This window comes from Eleutherodactylus coqui, chromosome 8 (genome assembly GCF_035609145.1).
Source record: "Eleutherodactylus coqui strain aEleCoq1 chromosome 8, aEleCoq1.hap1, whole genome shotgun sequence".
Classification (NCBI taxonomy): Eukaryota; Metazoa; Chordata; class Amphibia; order Anura; family Eleutherodactylidae; genus Eleutherodactylus; species Eleutherodactylus coqui.
Genome location: NC_089844.1, coordinates 33,185,483 through 33,208,001, shown reverse-complemented (window position 1 = coordinate 33,208,001; position 22,519 = coordinate 33,185,483). Strand labels below are relative to the sequence as shown.

The window sequence follows — 22,519 nt, the reverse complement described above, 5'->3', positions numbered from 1 at the left end:
TGCTGTGTAGCCCTGTGACCTTGCGCTGCGTATGAAGTCAATGAGGTTGCAGTATGATTTGCACATTGCCATGATCTAGACTCATGGGTCGCAAAAAATGCAACCAAGCCTTAAAGGGGTTGTCCCGCGGCAGCAAGTGGGGGTATACACTTCTGTATGGCCATAATAATGCACTTTGTAATATACATTGTGCATTAATTATGAGCCATACAGAAGTTATAAAAAGTTTTTTACTTACCTGCTCCGTTGCTAGCGTCCTCGTTCCCATGGAGCCGACTAATTTTCGCCCTCCGATGGCCAAATTAGCCGCGCTTGCGCAGTCCGGGTCTTCTGCAGTCTTCTATGGAGCCGCTCGTGCAGAATGCAGGCTCCGTGTAGCTCCGCCCCGTCACGTGCCGATTCCAGCCAATCAGGAGGCTGGAATCGGCAATGGACCGCACAGAAGAGCTGCGGTCCACGGAGACAGAGGATCCCGGCGGCCATCTTCAGCGGTAAGTATTGAAGTCACCGGAGCACGGGGATTAAGGTAAGCGCTCCGGTAAGCTTTCTTTACCTCCCTGCATCGGGGTTGTCTCGCGCCGACCGGGGGGGGGGGGGTTGAAAAAAAAAAAAAACCGTTTCGGCGCGGGACAACCCCTTTAACCCTGGGTCATAGAAACCTTTTACTTCAGCAGATACAATCTGGTTTCCTGGGGACTCACTTTAGATTGTTATTAAATTACCCATTTCTTTCAGGGGATATGAAACAGACATCGACTGGCAGAAGAGCCAAGGTAACATCGCCCCATATTACATCTACGGCGCAGCTTGTTCTGAGGTTGAGCTGGACTGTCTAACTGGAGGGCATAAGGTAAAGGGTCCTTTTTTGCGTTTTTAATTAGGGCGAGGTACTCCTTGTAGATGATTCCCTGAACCTCACATGATGCATCTACTGCACGCTTCTAAATCAGTTAACTCAGTAACTGAATCTCCTCATACATACAGGCATAAAGGAATTCTTTGTAAAAAGTCATGTTATTAACGTATCTTCTAATTTCCACAACTCTTAGCAAATACGTTGTTAAAAAAGAACATACAGATCTGTCAGGTGAGCAGAACTAGCAGAACTTTTTACATTAAGAGAACCTAGTACAGAGTGTGATGTGGGGAGAGGAGCGAGCATGCTGCATCATGCAGCACTATTGATGCTGTCAAGATGGCTGAAACCTCGGATGAACCTCTACGGACCACATTATAAATCAATGCCACCTAGAACCTCCACTGGGGCAAAATTGACAATGCTCTTAACAGGTGAATTGTCTACTGGTGTTGAGGGACTGCTCATGACTTGAGAAAGAGACTGTAATGTCCATGACTAGTGTTAGGTGAGCCAAATCAGTAGAACCTTATTTCTGGTCAAAGTTGGCTAAAAGATCGGTTCAGGTTCGTGCCTAATTGAACTTTTAGCAAAGTTCTGCTGGTTCAGTTTGCTCAATACTAGCCCTGAACACTGGTGTATAACAGTGTCTAAGGGCGGCCTCACATGAGCGCATTTGCGGCTGCAAAATCTGCGCCCGCAATGTGCAGTGTATAGAACCCATTGACTTTAATGGGCTGCTTCACATGTGGTGCTTTTCTGCGTGCAAGTTGAGCGGAGGAAAAAAGTATGTAACATGCTCTATTTTTCTGCACAATTGCGCACAGAAGGTTACTGCCTGCCTGTAGGGTTAATCGAGAACACTTGGGCCTAGCAAGTCAGCTGACCCGCCTCCCGAATCAGCCAGCTTGCTGGCAGGTAGGCTGCCCTCCCTACTTAGTAGGTGGCCCGGCCTACTCCAATATGGCGCTCCATGCTGATGTGAGCGGTCTTGGCAATGCAATGAAGTACACTAAAATGTGCCGATCCGGGAGCAATAACCCACGATCGTGTGCCAAGCATAGCGCATATACGTCTTGCAATAATGAGCATTTATGTATTTACGCTGGTGTGAGGCCGCCCTTACAGCCATAAAAGCCCCAGATAACACTCTCATAAATATACACCAGGGGTTTTGGTGAATTGCTAGTTCAGTGCAAATGACCAGCCGAACCAAAAGTTCGCTCATTACTATCTATGACAGTCCAACAAGTTTAATACAAGCACCAAGCTGACCGCTTATCTTCCAGGACTTAAAAGGCGAATTCTAATGCTAAAAAGTTATAGCATACCACTAGAATATGCCGTAACATTCTGGATAGTGAGGCCTGACCTCCAGAACCCCATCAATCCCTAAAAGCAAAGTGACAAATGCCCCTTTAGCAGTTCTCCTACATACCGTGTTTCCCCGAAAATAAGACAGTGTTTTATATAAATTTTTGTTCCAAAAGGTTTAACTTTTTTACATGTATAGCTGCCTGGACACTATTTAAATTGACTTTTTTAATTAACTGTTAGCAGGGCTTACTTTTGGAGTAGGGCTTATATTTCAAGCATCCTCAAAAAGCCTAAAAAATCATTTTGCATCCTCAAAAATTCTGGAAAATCATGCTATGTCTTATTTTCAGGGAAACAGGGTAGCATCGTTGTTTTTTCTGTTTTCTTTTACCTGGAAACCATTAATTTATATCACATTATGATTTTATCCAACAGAATTTGCGCACTGATTTGGTTGTGGACTTTGGAGAAAGCCTAAACCCCGGTATCGACATCGGTCAGGTACGTCAAACTTACAGCTACAAGCAATTCCCATGTGCAAAATCAGAAACCTTATTCCGATGCTGCCCTCCACTCTGGCCTCTAAACAGTATTGGAACACTTTGGGTCACACAGTGCAGATTTGCCGCAGATTTTCGACACAGAAAGGGCTTATTCAGACAACTGTATTGGCGCAGGCATTTCCGCACATTGCGCATATAATGCGACCATGTGATGCATTGGAGTTTAATAGCTTCATTCAGACGAACGTGTTTTTTCGTGCAAGTAAAAATAGGATCCGTTCTATCTTTCTCGGACGTATATTTTATACGGAGCACGGACAGATCGGTCTTAACCTATCTTTCAACATATTACGCAGCAAGCTCTATGGCAGCAGAAAAAAGGGAGGGGGGAGTTACCCTGCATACAGCGCTGGGAAAAGACAGCTAGCCGTAATTAGGCATTTTTTTGCCATTTTGAGGCTTCATTCCGATCGTTGCTTGCCATCTCTTCAGTGTGTTTTTTAGATCTGCGCTGCAGCGTCAGGGGTGAATAGCTTTAACCCTTTACAATCCACTGTCTGACATCTAAAGACATTGATTTAAGGCTGTACAGCTCCGATGTTGGAAGACGTCCGTCGGGGTTCTCTTACTGTGTATTACCAGCCTCTCTGCTGTTGGAGTCTATCCAAGGTGTCACCTCATGCAGTACTGACTTTAGCCAGCAGATAGCGCCATTGTATAATGGCAGAAAAAGAGTAAGCCCCCTAGGAAATCCAGGATACAAATTGGATTGGAAAGGGTTAAAAACGTCAATTATGATCGGGACTCAAATTCGTTAAAAACTCATTAATGTGAATATATGTTCTTTATAGGCAAACACATATACACATACACCCGCGTGAAGGAGGTCAAAATCTGCAGAAAGTCTGCTTTTCAGATCTGCAGCTACTACTGTGGATTTGGTGCGGTTTAAGGGCTCATTCACATAAACATAATCGTGTATATGTTTTACACGCATGAAACACAGTGAAAGGAGGCGATTTATTTCAATGGATTCATTCACACCTGCATATTTTTCTTGCGCCTTTCAGTCGCATGAAAAAAAAACACAGCATATCCTACCTTGGTGCGTATTATGGAAGAAATAGCCCATTGGGATCGAAATCAATGGGCTTGCATAAATACACATAAACCTGTGTTTTTAAGACTCCTTCACACAGGCGTCTTTGCGTACATATCTGCATATGCAAAATTTGCGCGCACAATGCGCAGAGAATGGAACCTATGTATTGCAATGTGTTTGCTCCCATCTCCTTACTTCACATGCAAAAACAGATGCAGCATGCTGTACTTTTGTGCACATTTGCGCACCAAAGGTCCCAATAGAAGTCTATGGGAGGAGGGAATCAATGGGATTAATTGCGTTTTTTGTTACGCACGTAAAAAACATGCAGATAGATCAAACGTCTCAGGGAATAGATGTTTTTCAGTTCTGCTGCCGTGACCGAAGAACGCTTATGCTCGTGTGAATTGAACCCTAAGGGCTCGTTCGCATGGCATGGAATTCACGCAGCTGTAATCACAACTATAGCTGCTGAGAATCTTATGAACGGACGACTTTTCAGCGCTGAAGTCCAGAGCTTCAGCCGCAATCTTTCCATGCCAAACAGGAGGGACTGAAAATATGCGCTGCTGCAAAGAGAGATGAAGGGAACCCCTGGGGAGATGAAGGACAGCCCCGACAGGGGGATGAAGAGAGTCCCTCGCCGCGGTGCTTCCCTTCATCCCCGCGGGGACACAGTGCTTCTGGGTTTAGTGGCGCGGCAGAACTCATTCCCTCTTCCTCTTTTCCCAGCTCCAGCTCCAATGGGTGTCTAAGGACTAGAGATGAGCGAGTATACTCGCTAAGGCACATTACTTGAGCGAGTAGTGCCTTAGCCGAGTATCTCCCCGCTCGTCTCTAAAGATTCGGGGGCCGGCGCGGGTGACAGGTGAGTTGCGGTGGGGAGCGGGGGGGGGGGGGGGGAGAGGGAGAGAGGGATCTCCCCTCTGTTCCTCCCCGCTCTCCCCTGCCGCTCCCCGCCCCCTGACGAGCGGAGAGATACTCAGCTAAGGCACTACTCGCTCGAGTAATGTGCCTTAGCGAGTATACTCGCTCATCTCTACTAAGGACACTCCTGCATTTTGTGCACCAAAGATAGGTCAAGAAGACCTATATTTTTGCACAGTCGCTGATCTCGGATCTTTTTAGGTGCAAATTTTTTTTTCATGCGCCTAAAATTCCTTCGTCTGAATGTTTCCATAGGAAACTATTGGTTCGAATTGCGGGGTTTTTTTGGCGCGGCTAACCTAGCTGCCCAAATCCCCTCGTGTGAACGAGCCCTTACTGTGGATTTTGGCCTCTTGATTAAAGACTATTGGTCATAATCTGCAGCGTTCCGTTGTTATAATTGTCATGCTGAGGATTTAAATTCCGCACCACATGTCAATTTCCACACAGGTTTTGCGTGGATTTTTTTCTACAGCGCGTGGATGAGATTTTGAAAACCTCGTCTACTTTGCTGCTGCTGTAAATCCATAGCAAATCCACCCCATGTGGAGATACTGGAGGCTAATATGCAAATAAATAACACTGCAAACCAAAAAGTAAGCCATATGTTGGGAAATGAGAAGTTTAACAGTTATTACGCATGTAAGCTCCCACTTTTGTACAAATCCTATCTGTAACATTTTTTATGTTTCTGTTCTCTATATCTTTTTATTAGATTGAAGGAGGCTTTATGCAAGGAGTCGGTCTGTACACAATGGAAGAACTCTTTTATTCCCCACAAGGTGATATGTATACCTTGGGACCTGACAAGTATAAGATACCGGCTGTGTGTGATGTTCCCACTGAGTTTAACGTCTCCCTTCTGGCGGGATCCAAGAATCCATATACCATATACTCCTCCAAGGTGAGCAGCCATGTTACTGAAATATCCATTAGAAAATCCAGCAAGCCAAGTACGGTATATAAAAGAGACCCAAATTTAATTGCTCATGCCTTTTACAGCCAGTCTGTGGGTAGCAACCACTAGGGGGAGCTTATCTCATATGCATTTATACAGCTTCTTCAACCCTTTTCAATCCACTGTCTGACGTCTTCCAACATTCTGATTGAGGGCTGTAGAGCTCCGATGTCGGAAGACATCCATCAGGGTATTCTTACTGTATATTACTGGCCGCTCTGTTGTCGGGGGCCTCTCCAGCATGTTACATACTTCAGTACTGACTCTAGCCAGCAGATGGCGCCATTGTAAAATGGCAGAAAGGGAAATCCCCCTAGGAAACCCTGAATCCAATATTGAATTGCCAAGGGTTAATTCACCTGCGGACGCCCATGTCTTCCTATGGGCGGCTTGAACTATAGATCATCCGCGCGGGTGCCCCGCGTGGATTCCACTATTCAAATTTGCCCGATGGACATTGGGCCTTACTGGAGTCATTGGGCCTCCTGGTCTTCTCCCCTGCCCCTCTCACATGAGAGATTATAAGGAGCCCTCTGGTTACATCCTCAGAGACCACTGAGCAGAAGGGAAGAATGTGGACCAATAGGAAAGCCGAGGCCAAGCTAGCGGTCAGTTTTGAGTAGACTGAGGAAGCACCAAAGCTGAGGATCTATAGGCGACAAAATCCGGCATTAAAAGGGTATTTCCATCTCAGCTTTTCATGGCTGGGATGGAGAAAGCTTTCTGGCAACCACCTGTCAGAAAGAGCCAAGAGTTTAGCGCAGCGTTGTTTCTGTAGCCCTCAAGTGAATGGAAGCTATGGAAACGGCATACCATGCTATTCTGTTTCTGTAGGACAGATCCTCTCTATTTTAATATTTTTATTAATTTTTTGAATGCAGTGTGCTTTGCTATGGGACTACTGGTTCCAGAACATTTACATTTTTCAGGTGTTTTCACCAAGAGTTGTACGTTATATGTATGTCATTTATACCTGATTAAGGGCTCAGTCACACGGGCGCCGATGCTCCATTGACGGCCATGTGTTCTTTCCTCCGGGGGTGCGTAGAGTCTTCCGCAACTGCAGTGCAGCCGTCTTCCTCATGCAGTAGCACGGGCGCATCGGCGCCCGTGTGACTGAGCCCTCATGCTATAATGTGGTATGCCAAGGCTCATTTACACGGGACGAGCTGATAGGCAGACGATGCCTTGGCAGCTTGCCCAGTGATGCTCGCTCCTGTGCTGTTACACAGGAGTGAGTATTGCTGGCATCGCTCACAGCGATACTGGAATGGAGGCGAAGCGGTCCCGGGAACGCTCTCCCCCCGCCAACTCCATTAACAGCAAACCGACAGCCGTTTAGAAGTGAACGGCTGCTGTTCACACTGAACAACACATCATTCAGTTTTCTGCATGTAAAAACTGAACAACTGAAAAATTCTCACTTGGTCACCACCTGCGTTTACACCAGACATCTGTCACTCAGATTCCCACAGGAGTGCGGGAATCCGAACGATTCTGAATTATAATAGTCTCCTGTAAATGATTGCATGTGAGCTGAAAAATATAAGCAGTGTTTTTATCTTAGTGCACGATCATTTTTTTGAATGCGCTTCCATTAAAGAATATTTTTTATATATATATTGGAATTCCTCTTCTGCGTTTACTAGTATAGCGAGTCCCGGCTCAATGTCTTATCTCACTCAGGACTGCGTGAAAAAACTCATCACAGGCACTATCCTTATCCATATTACATTAGAGACCATTCAAGTCAATGGAGAAAGGAAAAAAAAAGTCAATACACGGATTTTTTGCGGACATGAAAAAAACCATAGAACAATATGGATCCACATGCTATCTGTTTGTAGTACATTTTTTAATAGATGACACACGGATGAAAAAAAAAAAAAGCTAGCGTGCCAAAGGCCTTATAGATTGCGCAATTATGTGTCATATAGTTGAGACAAAGTTGTGCCGCTTTCTCATCCAGAAGACCTTTTTATATGTTCTTTATATGATATAAAACTAAACTATCCATATCATTCTTTTCTAGGGTCCAGGGGAAACAGCCGTGTTTATGGGGTGTTCTGTATACTTTGCATTAAAAAATGCATTGGACGCTGCTCGGGAACAACGCGGCTTACCGAAGATTTTCTCACTCAGCAGCCCATTGACTCCCGAGAAAATCAGAATGGCCTGTGAAGACCACATAACAAAAATGGTATGATTCTGCAGTGCCGATACTTCACACCTGGGCTACATGACAACCACATGGCACCATGCAAAAATATTGAGCCACTCAATGTCTGCGGATGGCTTTACTGCAACAAGGCAACAGACATAAGGTAGTCCTCCACCATGCAAATATGCTGTCATGGCAGCTAGAATCAGTGTGCAGTGCCTTGTGCTATCTCCAGTATGATAGGGATTGTATTGCACTTCCATCCTTGTACCTTGCAGTGTTTCTTATACTGTATTCAGTGCTAAAATCTGTAGATTTCCATGATATACTCTTGTATACTTATTGCTGCACTGTAAAACAATACTAGTAAGGTATTGATACCTCCCTTATTACTGTATACAAGTCCCTCCCCTACAATGGCCCAATGAGCATATGCCATGTCATCTCATAGCGCCCCTTTCCAAAATAGGCTACAGCCCACTTGGCTAGTGGAGGGAATAACCTAGGTGAATATGTACCCTGTAAACAGAAATATTGTGTTCTTCTATGGTATGATTTCCATCCGCTACCTGTTATTAGTAGAATAATAATAATTATTTGTATAGCGCCAACTTATTCCGCAGCGCTTTTAAGCATGGGATAAACACAGATAATACAACAATTACATGTGATATACAATCAGTTTGAAACAAACGGGGTGGGGTGATACAGGTGGTACAAGGGGGGGGATTGGCATTGGGGGTACACAGGCAGTAGAGGATTACATGTGGAAATCAGTTATTAAGAAGCAAACAGGGTGGGGCGGTAAGGAGGTGCAGGGGTAAAGGTTGTATGCAATAAGCAGGGTGGAAGGTTTGGGGAGCCATAGGGAGGGCAGGGGGACTAGGTCAGGAGATTTGGTATGCCTTCCTGAAGAGATGCATTTTTAAGGCACGTCTGAAGTTTCGTGCATCAGGCATTGTCCAGAAGCTTTGCGGTAGAGCGTTCCAGAGGATCGGTGCTGCTCTGTTGAAGTCCTGTAGGCGAGCATCTACAGTTCGTATTAGAGGGGTGTTTAGTCTGAGTGTGTTAGCGGTTCGAAGTGTGCAGACTGGGTGGTGTACGGCCAGGAGGGAAGCGATGTATGGTGGCGTGGTGTCATGGAGAGCTTTGTGGGTGAGGAGTTTAAATTTAGTTCTGCACTGGATGGGCAACCAATACAGGGACTGGCATAGTTCAGAGGCGTCCAAGAAATGGCTGGATAAAAAAATGAGCCTAGGTGACGTGTTTAGTATGGATTGGAGTGGAACGAGTCTGGTGCGGGGAAGGCCGATGAATAGCGAGTTGCAATCGAGCCAGGAGTGGATGAGGGCGACGAGTGTCTTTAGCGTGTCTGTGGTGAGGAACAGCTGGATTTTAGCAATATTTCTGAGGTGCAGGTGGCATGTTCGGCAAGAGATTGGATATGGATGGGAAAGGAGAGGTCGGAATCCAGTGTGACCCCCAAGGCAGCGGGCATGCTGTCTGGGGGTTATGATGGTACAAGACACTGGAATGGAGATGTTGAGAGGAGGTCAGTTGGAAGGTGGAAAGACAAGAAGGTCAGTTTTAGAGAGGTTACGTTTGAGAAAAAGGGAGGACATAATATTAGAGACAGCAGACAGACAGTCAGTGATATTTTGGAGGAATGGTTCAGAGATGTCACTGGAGGAGGTGTATAGTTTGGTGTCATCAGCATGGAGATGGTATTGGAGGCCAAATGTGCAGATGGTTTGTCCAATTGGGGCAGTATAGATAGAGAAGAGAAGGGGACCAAAGACCCTGACAGCGAGAGGAAGTGGAGAGGAGGTAGAGCCAGTAAAGGAGATGCTGAAAGAGCAGTCAGAGGTAGGAGGAGAACCAGGGGAGAGGAGTGTCCTTTAGGCCGATAAAGCAAAGCATAGTGAGAAGGAGGTCAGGGTCGACAGTGTCAAATGCAGCAGAGAGGTCACGGAGGATTAGTAGGCAGTAGTCACCTCTTGACATTGCCGTCATCAGGTCATTTGGTGCTTTTGTGAGGATGGTTTCAGTCGAGTGTAGAGGGCAGAGACCGAACAGGGGGAGGGGGGTCGAGGAGAGAGTTGTGAGAGAGAAAGCGTATGAGGCAGGAGTAGACCAGGCGTTCTAGTAATTTGGAGACAAAGGAAAGGTTTGAGATGCGTCGTTCGGGTTAAGGGTTGTTTTTTTAGCAGAGGGGATATGATTGAGTGTTTGAATGAGGAGGGGAAGATGCCAGAGGTCAGGGAGAGGTTGCAGATGACCGTGAGGTGGGTAATGACAACTGGGGACAGGGACCAGAGGAAGTGAAAGGTGAGAGGGTCGCTAACGCAGTTGGTGGGGTGAGCGGCGGAAAGAACAGTGGATCCCAAAATAAACACAATTACATGTAACCCCAACAATATGTATTTATATCAGTTGACTTACTAGCAACTAATGACAACATAAGAGTATCACCGCTGCTTGTGTTAGGAAGAGCCCTAGTTTACATGCATCCCATCAGTTTTGATCATCCCTTAGCATAGATAAAATCATTTTCATTTAGAAGGGTCATATCACCGTTCTTCTTCATTACATGATGAATCAGTTCTCAGTGTTTGGGTCCTTACTATTAAACTTTTGCTTGCCGAATAAGGATCCATCTCACAATCCATAGCATGGCAGCAACTGTGTGAATCCAATAGTCAAACTTTTATCTGCCAGTGTTCCAAAATTGAAGCAGGGATACTAATTATGAACCCATGGTGCCCAATGAACAGTGATTAATGAAAGGAAATACCCATGCATTGATGTAATTAAGTATTATTGGACAGTGGATAATCACCCTTAGGGCTCATGTCCACGGGCAAAATATGATTTAAGATCCGCAGCGGATCTCCCGCATGCGGATCCGCATCCCATAGGGATGCATTGACCACCCACGGGTAGATAAATACCCGCGGATCGTCAATAAAAGGGATTTTAAAAAAAATGGAGCATGGAAAAATCCGGACCATGCTCCATTTTCGTGCGGGTCTCCCGCGGGGACGGCTCCCGCGGGCTTCTATTGAAGCCTATGGAAGCCGTCCGGATCCGCGGGAGACCTAAAATAGGAATTTAAAGTATTTACCATCCGGCGCGGGCGGGGAAGGTCAGCTGTTCCTCACGGCCGCATCTTCCTTGCTTCGGCTCGGCGGATGTGCCCGGCGCATGCGCGCGGCACATCGGCGACGTGCCGGCGACGTGCCGCCGGCGTCAGGAATTCATCCGCCGGCCGAAAATGAAGATCCGGCCGTGAGGAACAGCTGATCTTCTCCGCCCGCGCCGGATGGTAAATACTTTTAAATTCTTATTTTCGGCGCTCATGTCCGCGGGGCAGGAGGGACCCGCTGCAGATTCTACATGTAGAATCTGCAGCGGATCTGATTTTCCCCGTGGACATGAGGCCTTATTGTTAGATATCAGCTTTTGTGGCAAGTAGTTTACACTCCACAGTTTAAAAACCCACTGAGCTTCTGACAACTTAGTTATCCCAATTGCCTCTCTTCTTGGGAAACAAATATACTCCTGTCATTTTATTAACCAAAAGATAGGCTCAAAGTGCAAAATAATTGCAAAAACACTCTACTATGTTGCTATGAGAACACAATAAAGGCATCTACACATAGAGCTTAGAATAGTTAAAATATATTAACTTTATTATAAAACAGGACAATGATTAAAAACATGTAATAGGAGAAAGAGTATCTGGATATACAGGAGCAGGACTTGAATAGTGGAATAAAAAAAACATCCATGATACAAATAGGATCACTATATATAATAGTAATCTAAACCGAGAGTGTGAAAAATTGAACTGTGCTAAAAGATGTAGTAAACCTTAGACCAAGCAGTAAATTCTGTACTGAAATCTCACTGGTGAACATCAATACCAATTCACTGTGATTCATTTTCTGCACAACACTTTCAACCCTTTCCAATCCACTCTCTGATGTCTAAAGACATTCTGATTGCAGACTGTACACTCTGATGCCGAAAGACGTCCGGCAGGGTATTCTTACTGTATATTACTGGCCGCTCTGTTGTCGGGGACCTCTCCAGCATGTCACATACCGCAGTACTGGCTCTAGCCAGCAGATGGTGCCATTGTATAATAGCAGAAAGAGAGAGCCCCCTAGGAAACCCTGAATTCAAAATTGGATTGCAAAGGGTTAAAATCACCAGGGTTGCATGTCCAAATGAAGACATCATCTATATATCTTAGCCGCAAGGCTACGGATGATGTCCATCCATGGTGCTCCTCAGTGAAGAGCTGAATGAACTTGGCTTCTCTGCTGCCTGAGTCAAACTATAACAGGGGGCCCCCTATTTCAATAGTAAACTATCAGTGCAAATGAATCCATGATTAAGGTGGGTTCACACCTGCATTTTGCCTTTAAGTCATAATTCCATTTCTTTGTTCAAATTTCAGAAAAACAAAATTAAAACGGAAATAAATGGATACTTTTTTTCCTCCATTGATTTCAATGTATTAAAAAAAAAAACAGAAAGCAGATGGAAAGCTTTGAGATTTCTGTTTTTTAACAGAACAAATAGAGTTATTTGTTCAGTTAAAAAAAATGGAAACCAAACTCATGTCCGATCTGGACACGCTGCATCTGAAAACCCGAAGACTTACTGCCTGTAAACAGACCACAATTGCACACAAACAGCGGTAAACAATAAAGAAAACAGACACCAGGGAAACACTGTCCCTATAAATCCTTTACCCAGGAAAGGGACCTATCTTTACGCAGATAACCCGCCCTAACAAGGGCGAACCTAACCACATACCCAGGCCACTAGCATGCCCTACACAGGATAGGAGAAATCCACAGAGAACAAGATATCAACAATAGTAACCTCAATATTCAGCTTTGTGAAAAATCAGGAAAACAGGAGATACATCACCAAATTCTGACTTCCACCACAGTCAGAGAGAGACTAAGTTAAAAAGCAATGACCTAAGCGCAATACCAGGTTAAATAGTCCTCCCAAATTACCCAGAGGTGCACTAAGCACATTAAAAAGCACAGATAAAAAAGACTTGGGTGTACTAATATATCATAGACTGAACATGAGTCAACAATGTGATGCAGCAGCTTAAAAGGCAAACACAATTCTGGGATGTATTAAGAGAAGCACAGAGTCTAGATCACGTCAGGTCCTTATCCCCTTCTACTCTTAGTCAGACCTCACCTGGAATACTGTGTAAAGTTCTGGGCACCCCACCCCAAAGACATAGACAAACTGGAGCAAGTTCAGAGAAGAGTTACCAAGATGGTGAGCGGTCTGCAAATCGTGTCCTATGAAGAACAGTTGAAGGATCTGGGAAGGTTTAGCTTGCAAAAAAGAAGGCTGAGAGGAGACTTAATAGCTGTCTACAAATATCTGAAGGGTTGTCACACTGCAGAGGGATCAGCTCTATTCTCATTTGTACAAGGAAAGAGTAGAAGCAATGGGATGAAACTGAAAGGGAGGAGACACACATTAGATATTAGACAGTGAGGGCGATCAATGAGTGGAACAGGTTACCATGGGAGGTGGTGAGTTCTCCTTCAATGGAAGTCTCCAAACAAAGGCTGGACAAATATCTGTCTGGGATGATTTAGTAAATCCTTCACTGAGCAGTGGGTCGGACCCGATGAGCCTGGAGGTGCCTTCCAACTCTACCATTCTATGATTCTATGACAAGCAAGTCTCACGTAAAACCACTCCGACCAGATCCCAAAGATGAAGAGAAACAAATACAAGACCTGAACCAGATTACTAGAGAGGAACAGATCCCAAAACCACCACAACACAAACAGAACAGAAGCAAACTGAAAGCTTTCCATTTTTTTTTTAATGGGGGGGGGGGGGGAGAACATGATCATTTTCGTTTTAAGTCTGTTTCTCTATTCAAAAAACAGAATAGAAAGATGAAATTATGACTAAAAAGCAACACATGTGAATGTAGCCTACTCTTTATTAATTATTTTAAGGCGACGGTGAAAGAAGCATCAATTTTGCCAATGATTTGGGTTTTGTTTATATGGCATTCATCATGTAGTATAAATGAGAACTTTTTTTTACAGGTTCATGATGAAACAATTAAAATTTTGTTTCAAGTTTTTCCACTTTTGCATATTAAAAAGCCTTTTTTGTGGAAAACAATTTATTTTTGTACCATTGCATTCTAAGAGCCAGAACAATTCTATTACTCTATTATTGGAGCTGCGTGAGGGCTTGTTTTCTGCTTGAAGAGCTGTAGCTTTTACTGTCACCAGTTTGGGGTACATACAGATTTTTAAATCACTCTTTTTGCATTATTTTGGTAGGCAAAAAAAAATTTTAATCAGAATTTTGGCCTGCTCTTTGCTGATGACCAGCAGTTGTGTGGCGCCCCTTTCACTGGTCGTGCATTCAAATTGTGTACACTTGTGCAGGGTGCTCTGCATGTTACCCATAACTGACTGAGAAGCCCCACCTCATTCTCTACCACCCACACATTAAATGATGGGGATGGGTCCCTCCGTAAATGCATCAGTGGTAGGGGAGATGGGTCGGGAGTCAGTTATAGGTAAGATGCTGTTAAAGTAACCGCTTAATGTAGGTGATACTCAAGGGGTAACCTAGCCTTATCAATCAGGTATGCCTAATTATGATAACGATGCATCAGAGAAGAAACAATGAGAAACACTCATCTGATGTTTCTAAGCTCTTTAGTTTTATTGTTGTAATGCAACCCCCACAGAATCAACAATTCAAAATCCACAGCATGTGTGAAACTTCTATGTTAACCCCTTAATGCTCCAGGACATACATTAATGTCATGAGGTTCAGGTTTGTATGATTCCTGCCCCAGGAACAATGCGGGCACCAGCTGTTTCTTATGGCCAATACCCACTCACAACAGCTCCAAATAGGCCCGCCACAGGTCACAGCTGTTAATATCTGCCACCAAGGGCGTAACTATAGAGGATGCAGGGGATGCGGTTGCACCTGGGCCCAAGAGCCTTAGGGAGCCCATAGGGCCTCTCTTCTCCATATAGGGATCCGAGTACTATGAATAAAACTTTATAGTTGGGGCCCTGTTACAGGTTTTGCATGGGGGCCCAGAAGCTTCAAGTTACGCCTCTGTCTGCCACTGTCAATTCTGCAATGAGATTGTGGGGTGCTGTTTGCCCTTCTGAAAGCCCCCAGGGCTGCCATCACAGATTGCCTTTTAAATAGCGGTACAATGTATTACTATGGTATTACATTATACTGCAGGAGCAATCAAATCATCTCAAGTTCTTATCCCTTATGGGGGCTAACAAGATGTAAAAATCATTTTAAAAAGTTTTGTTAATTATTAAAAAAATAAAATGTAAAAAAGCAACTTTTCCATATTAATAATAAAGAAATCTAAATTTTAAAAAAGCAAAACATATTTTGTATCACTGCATCCATAAAAATCTGAACTTTCAAAGTAACGCAATATACACAACGCACGTTGTCAGAAAAAAGAAACGCCATAGTTCCAGAGTTGCACTTTTTTGGTCTCCAAGAAAAAAATGCATTACACATTACCAAGTGATCAAAATGCATATGTACTCCAGACATATGCACCAGTAGAAACGACAGGACGACCCGCAAAAAATGAGCCCTTGCACACCTATGGCGACAGAAAAATAAAAAAGTTATGGCTGTCAGAAAATGGAAAGAGAAAATAATTTTTTCCCCAAAAAATATTATATATTTTAATCATCGTACAGCAAAAAAAAAAACCTATATAAATTTGGTATCGTAATCGTACTGACCCATAGGATAAAGTTATAGTTATGTCATTTTTACTGCACTGTGTACATTGTAGACCCCCTCCAAAGATGGCAGAATTTTGTGTTTTATTTTTATCATTTTTAATTAGTTTTTAACTTCAAATTTAAAAAAAATAGTTTTTCAGTACATTGTATCGTACATTAAAATGTACCACTGAAAAATGCAACTCGGCCCCCAAAAAACAAAATGTCAAACATCTATGTTGATGGATAAGTAAAAGAGTTATGATATTAGAAAAGTGGGAGGAAAAAAACGAAAGCCAAAAAAAGGTCCGTGTCCTTGTGCAAAACACACGCAAAGCGTATGTGGCAAAAAATCGCGTGACCGAAGCGGGCATCACAGTTTAAAAATCGCACTTTTGGGTTCAAAATTCGCACATAAAATGCCCTGCCATTGCCGCAGCAGGGGATTCCTTGGATGTGAAATCTCTGGATGCTCTCATATCCAGGGGTTTCAACTTGTGGTCAATGGGGCCGGCGGCCCCATTGACCACATCCAGAGAAGATCGTGATCGTCTGCCACAGCTGTGGCAGAGTATTTCTTCATCTCCGTGGGGAGTACCCTCATCACTGAACACTGTGATAGCATTGTCACAGTGCCCAGTGACAAGTGGACTGCAGCAGGGACGAAGAATTCCCCTGCCACAGCTGTGGCACAGGAGCGCGATGTTTTCCAGTTGCTTTCAATGGGGCCAGCGCTTCTGCAGCCCCGTTGAAAGCAATAGGGTGCCGGCAACCCCTGCACTGGCTTTTAAATATAGGCCCTTCTCTGAAAACCATCCCTAGAATCTGTAAAAACATAAAAAAATATATATGCACCTCTCCGCCGCTGCCTGGGCTCAGGCGTGTCTAACTGCTTGTCCTCCTCAACTGCTCTGAAGTTCTTTCAGCAGGCGGGGATTTAAAATCCTCTGATTGGTTGACCGCTGTGACCAATCAGAGGCAGCGCTTAGCCATTGAATGACAGCTAAGCGCTACCTGTGATTGGCTGAATTGAATGATTGGCTGAGCGTAGGGACCAATTACAGGCAGCACTCAGCTGTCATTCAATGGCTGAGCGCTGCCTGTGATTGGCGCTCAGCCAATCAGAGGCAGCCCTTGCAGTAGGCAGGGATTTTAAATCCCCGCCTGCTGAAAGAACTTCAAAGCCGTTCAGGAGAATAAGCGGCTTGACACGCCTGAGCCCCGGCAGCGGCAGAGAGGTGAGTATATATTTTTTTAATTGTTTGCACATTCTAGGGATGATTTTCAGGGAAGGGTTTATATTTAAAGCCCTTCCCCAAAAATCACTGCAGTGGTTGCCGGCAGCCCATTGCTTTCAATGAGGCTGCAGAAACGCCGGCCCTTGGAAAGCAATGGGAGAACATTGCGCTGCTGTGCCACAGCTGTGACAGCTGTGGCAGGGAATTTTTCATCCCCACAGGGAGTCCGCTTGTCACTAGACACAGTGATGAGAACTCTCCGCGAAGATGAAGAAATCCTCAGAGGATCGCGATCTTCTCTGTATGTTGTCAATGGGGCCGCCGCTGCTGCTGCTGCCAGCCCTATTGACCACAAGGTGAAACCACTGAATGTGACAGCATGCAGGGGTTTCCCATCCAAAGCATCCTGATGCTGCAGTTACTTGCGTTTTGCAATTTGCTGTCCTATTTTTTACCGGTGCGAATTTTCTGCTCAAGTAAAAATCAGACTGCTGCCATTGAAAAGCATTGGTTCTAATAGATGTGAATCACAAACGCAAAAGAACATGCACAACACAAAACGCTCATCTGACTGAGCCCTTAAGGGGTTAAAAAAAGGTTACAAAGGTTAACTTCTTCATTAGTAAATAATTACAAATGGTTATTATGACAAAGCTCAATGCTCAGCTTTTGGGAGTCTGTTAGTAAAATGTAACTATAATCCGTGTCTTTTGCACGTGTACGCCTGGCTATGCCCATCACCCTACCGCATAAACTATAATTCCATACGTTCACAATAGCCCCCTTAAGGCCGGGCTTACACGAGTGTGTTGTACAACGTCTTGCCGCTGTGTGAGCTGCTCACGCTGTCATGCACAGTCTTCTTCATTTCACTTCCCACTCTGTCGCTTACTGACGTTGCGTATAAACGCGGTACATACACAATGTAACTGCAGGTGTACAGCATTTATTATGCGCCCATAGAGAGCAATAGGGCACTATCGCATGTAATACACGGTAAAGTAAAACATGCTGCATTCTTTTTGTACACGTGTATTATATGAGCTATATGCAAGTGTGAATGGATCAATGAAAATCATTGCACGCAAAATACGCTATTAAGTTGCGCTCATTTGAGCCTGCGCCTAAGGGCGACCTTACTGGAGAGCATTTGCAGCCGCAAAATCTGTGTCTGCAATGCGCAGCATATAGAACTCATTGACTTCAATGGGTTCCTTCACATGTGGTATTTTTCTGTGCATGGAAAGCCGCCATCTGCCCAACAGCACGTAGTGATTTTGGGAGCTTAATCGAAAACACCTGGGCTTAGCGAGTCAGTTGACCCGTCTCCTGAGTCAGCTGACCTGCTTACAAGTTGGCAGTCCGGCCTACTCCAACATGGTGCGGCCGTGACCACTCTGCTGTGAGCAGTCTCGTCAGCAAAATAAAATACAGTAAAATGCGCCGATTTGGGCACAGTAGCCCATGATCCTGTGCCATGCATGTATGGACAATGGACCCCCACATACTTCATGTACTACATGTACATATAACATACCACTTGAGTAGAGATGAGCGAGCATACGCGCTAAGGGCAATTACTCGAGTGAGCATTGTCCTTAGCAAGTACCTGCCAGCTCAGAAGAAAAGATTCGGGTGCCGGCGGGGGGGGGGGAACAGAGGGGAGATCTCGAGATCTCTCCCCCCCGCTCCCCCATGCTCACTCCCGCAACTCACTGCTCACCCGCGCCGACACACGAATCTTTTCTTCCGAGCGGGCAGGTACTCGCTAAGGACAATGCTCGCTCGAGTAATTGCCCTTAGCGAGTATGCTCGCTCATCTCTAGACTTGAGTTAATATTATAGCATATACTATATAGCACATGGAATTAATTGTTTCCTTTTGATTTCCAGATCCCAGCTGATAAACCTGGAACGTTTACACCCTGGTCGATTGATGTTACTAAATAAACAAGAACATGTTGCACTGTTTCTCATAACAGCTCAGAAAAAGAGCTCCTATTCAACCCTCTCTCTCATGAAGGTGATTCTTGAAACGTCCTAATAAAGAAGCAGACATCAATATTAATATAAAGTTTGACTCGACTACTCTAAAATAAGTTTTTGTATTATTTTCTCTCAGTTTGAATTCTATATATCGCTATTTTCCTGTTTTGATGAAGCAGTTCATAGTTAAATGTATAACCAGTTTAAAACATACCGTATCCTGTAATTCTATGCAAGTACATATGTGTACATCTGTAAAGCCTGAGCTATTGGACTAAATACTCAGACTATCAACCACTGTAATTGGGGCTCTGTTTCTCCAAAGCTTTCTAGGATAAGTATCCTGCCTCCCCCATTAGCTCCTCTCTTTGCTCCTCCTTTCATTAGTTAGTGACAAAATAGAACTCTCACCCACTCCAGAGTTACACATCTACTTGCCTGTGGAGCTCCAGCATCTCTGAAGCCATGGTTGTGGGTGCTACATCCGATCTGCTTATCTTTTATGTAAATGGAAGAAAGGTAAGCAGATACAAATAACCTACCATACCTATCGGCTGCACACATTTTATATGATGCCCTTCTTTTATTTACCTGGGAATGACAATGCAATGCATGAAACCCTTTCCTGTATTGATGATAGGAATGCCCATATCAATAGAAATGATGCCAAAGTATGTCCAAATCTTTACAGAATTGTGTGAACTTTTTCCTCGATCATCTTTCCTTGTTCGTTTTTGTTTCTTGTCTTTTTTATTACCATAGTTACAATGTAAATTGTTTTTGAAGACTTATACGCCCTCATTTTCTGTCTACTTGCCGATTGGTAGAACATCTGATGTCCTTTTGGGTTACGGTATTTTCAGATGCTTCCGTAGTTATTTTTTTTATCATGGCTATTCTATTATTTTGATATCATGGTGAAGGGCCTACCTTGTGCTGTTTTTATCACCAGCATTGTGCTCTGATAGGCTGCGTGTCACTTTTACTTGTAGTTCTAATAAACTTTTTGATTACAAAATACAACATTTATACAAATGATGTCCCCCTGGTCCATTATACTGGTCATTTATCTTTATATTAACCCTTTCCAATCCAATTTGTATCCTGATTTTCCTAGGGGGCTTACTCTCTTTCTGCCGTTATACAACGACGCTATCTGCTGGCTAAAGCCAGTACTGCATGAGGTGACACGTTGGATAGGCTCTGACAGCAGAGAGGCTGGCAATATACAGTAAGAGAACCCCGACAGATGTCTTCCAACATCAAAGCTGTACAGCCTTAAATTATAATATCTTCAGAGGTCAGACAGTGGATTGGAAAGGGTTAAACCTGGATTATCCACATTAATAATGTCCACTCTCCCATTCATTATATTATTTTGCAGCTGCACACATTTCAATCGGCACTCGTTCGCTTATATCCATTCTATAGTGCAGTACCCCATATTCAAGTTTCTTCTTGGCATTGAATGATGATTGGCTTCCTGTTATCCAATCATCATCTTTTGCTTGCTTTAGTATTTCTAGTTATATTCCATGTAATGTATAAGTAGTTGTACTATAGCTACCCAGGTGCATACATTTTAAGGTGTTTTCAGACCTGTTCGGGGAGCAGGAAGGGGGAATCCCCACAGCCGATAGGTTCCGTCTCTGGACAGAAGCAAACAGCACCAGAGGGACCTCATTGACTATAATGGGGTCCGTCCGCTTTCTTTTGGTATTTTCAGCCGCATCACTGATGGAACCTCCGGCCATTATGTTACCTCCTAGTGATGAGTGAGCATACTCGCTAAGGGCAATTGCTCGAGCGAGCATTGCCCTTAGCGAGTACCGCTCGAGACAAAAGGTTCAGGTGTCGGCAGCGGGCAGGGAGCTACGGGGGAGAGCGGGGAGGAACAGAGAGGAGATCTCTCTCTCCCTCTCTTCCCCCCCCCCCCCCCCCCCGCTCCCCCATGCTGACTGCCACTACTCATCGCTCCCCCACGCCAGCACCCAAACCTTTTGTCTCGAGCGGGCAGGTACTCGCTAAGGGCAATGCTCACTCGAGCAATTGCCCTTAGCGAGTATGCTCGCTCATCTCTATTACCTCCGTAACATTCATTTGATTTGCTGTTTGTTGTAGATTTGGTTTGTTGAAATCTTTACTGAATATGTTTTAAATAATTCTGTGGCATCAAACTAGTACAGTAGCCTTATTGAGAAATCGTAAATATATCATATGAATACTATGAGGAACATTTAATTAGAAACTAGCCTACTGATCATTTTGTATATGACCTTTTCAGAAAGTCAAGGTAGTTGTTGAATTTTAATAGTTTGGCTGTAATAAAATCTGATTAAAATCATTGAATTCTCATTGAGTACATTATTCGTCTCCGGGTTTTATTATCCGCTACATTGAGAAAAAGCTGGCACTGCACAGTTCGACACAGAGCTTGAGTGCGTACAAAGGCGGGCAATGAAAGTAATAAATAGAATGGGTGGACTACAATACCCAGAGAGGTTATCGAAATTGGAGCTATTTAGAAAAAAACTATGTACAAGTAAATCAGGGGACAATATAGAGATTTCTCCCATGATCTATTTATACCCAGGACTGCGACTGTAACAAGGGGGCGCCCTCTACATCTAGAGGAAAGAAGTTTTGCACACCGACATAGAAGGGGGTTCTTTACTGTAAGAGCAGTGATACTATGGAACTCTCTGCCTGAGGACGTGGTGATGGCAAATTCAATAAAGAGTACCAGAGGGGCCTCAATGCCTTTGTTAAGCAATACAATATTATGTTATAATCATTAATTACTTCAAAAGGATTGCTGATCCGGGGATTATTCCGATTACCAGATTGGAGTCAGGAAATTATTTTTTCTCTTAAATGGGGAAAATTGACTTCTACCTCATTGGGGTTTTTTTTGTCTTCCTCTGGATCAACATTGGGGGGTAATAGACTGAACTAAATGGACATATATAACACTATGTTATTATGTTCATGGACAGCACATGGAGACATTATAATCTCGGACTATTATATATATCGGACTATTCACATGAGCACTTTTTCACACAGACCGGGGGAAAAAATTGCTGTATAGTCTATTGTCATCTGTATCACAGATGACAACAGGACATGCAATGTCCACTGTAGTCCAATGTCCCATAGATCAGACAGCGTACGGAGGGGTGTCAGTATGCTATCCGATGCAAGTTATGCCTGAAATTCTTGGGTACATGTCGCATGTGCTCATCTGAATTTGGCCTAAAGAACAGACTTCTAATGTTTACATCTGTGGCTTTCCTAGGCATTAAGCCTGTTTGATATAGGTGGATCGGGTGCAAGATAACACTATTTAGTCTATTGGTGAGGATTTCAGCAATATATATTTTTTATATCCTATTTCTTTTTAATGAAAGTTTTTCCTAACAAAGCAAAAAATAACATTTAACAATCTATATATGTTTATACTCAACTATGATATTAAGGTAATAGCTTCATGTTCTATTCAATCAATGTGTTCAACACAGCTCACCACAACTGTATAGGCTAGCCTCCGCCGCCTTCCCCCACCCGAGCATGCTAAGACCTGTAAGCAGTTACTCTAGAAGGCCGCCTGCACACGGGCGGAAATCCCGCGGCGGTATTTCCCGCGGGATTTCCGCCACTGAAAGTTTGCAT

General features: G+C 44.0%; 1 protein-coding gene across 1 annotated transcript in view; it reads left to right on the top strand.

Moving 5' to 3' along the window:
- Positions 1-21,191, top strand: part of LOC136576285 (aldehyde oxidase 1-like) — a 149,970-nt gene extending 128,779 nt beyond the window's left edge. Inside the window, exons 31-35 of the mRNA XM_066575462.1 lie at positions 736-850; positions 2,609-2,674; positions 5,421-5,609; positions 7,696-7,863; positions 18,755-21,191. Coding sequence (XP_066431559.1) covers positions 736-850; positions 2,609-2,674; positions 5,421-5,609; positions 7,696-7,863; positions 18,755-18,811 — 595 coding nt within the window. The 3' untranslated portion in view covers positions 18,812-21,191. The remainder of the gene's footprint in view (positions 1-735; positions 851-2,608; positions 2,675-5,420; positions 5,610-7,695; positions 7,864-18,754) is intronic.
- Positions 21,192-22,519: the final 1,328 nt, after the last annotated feature.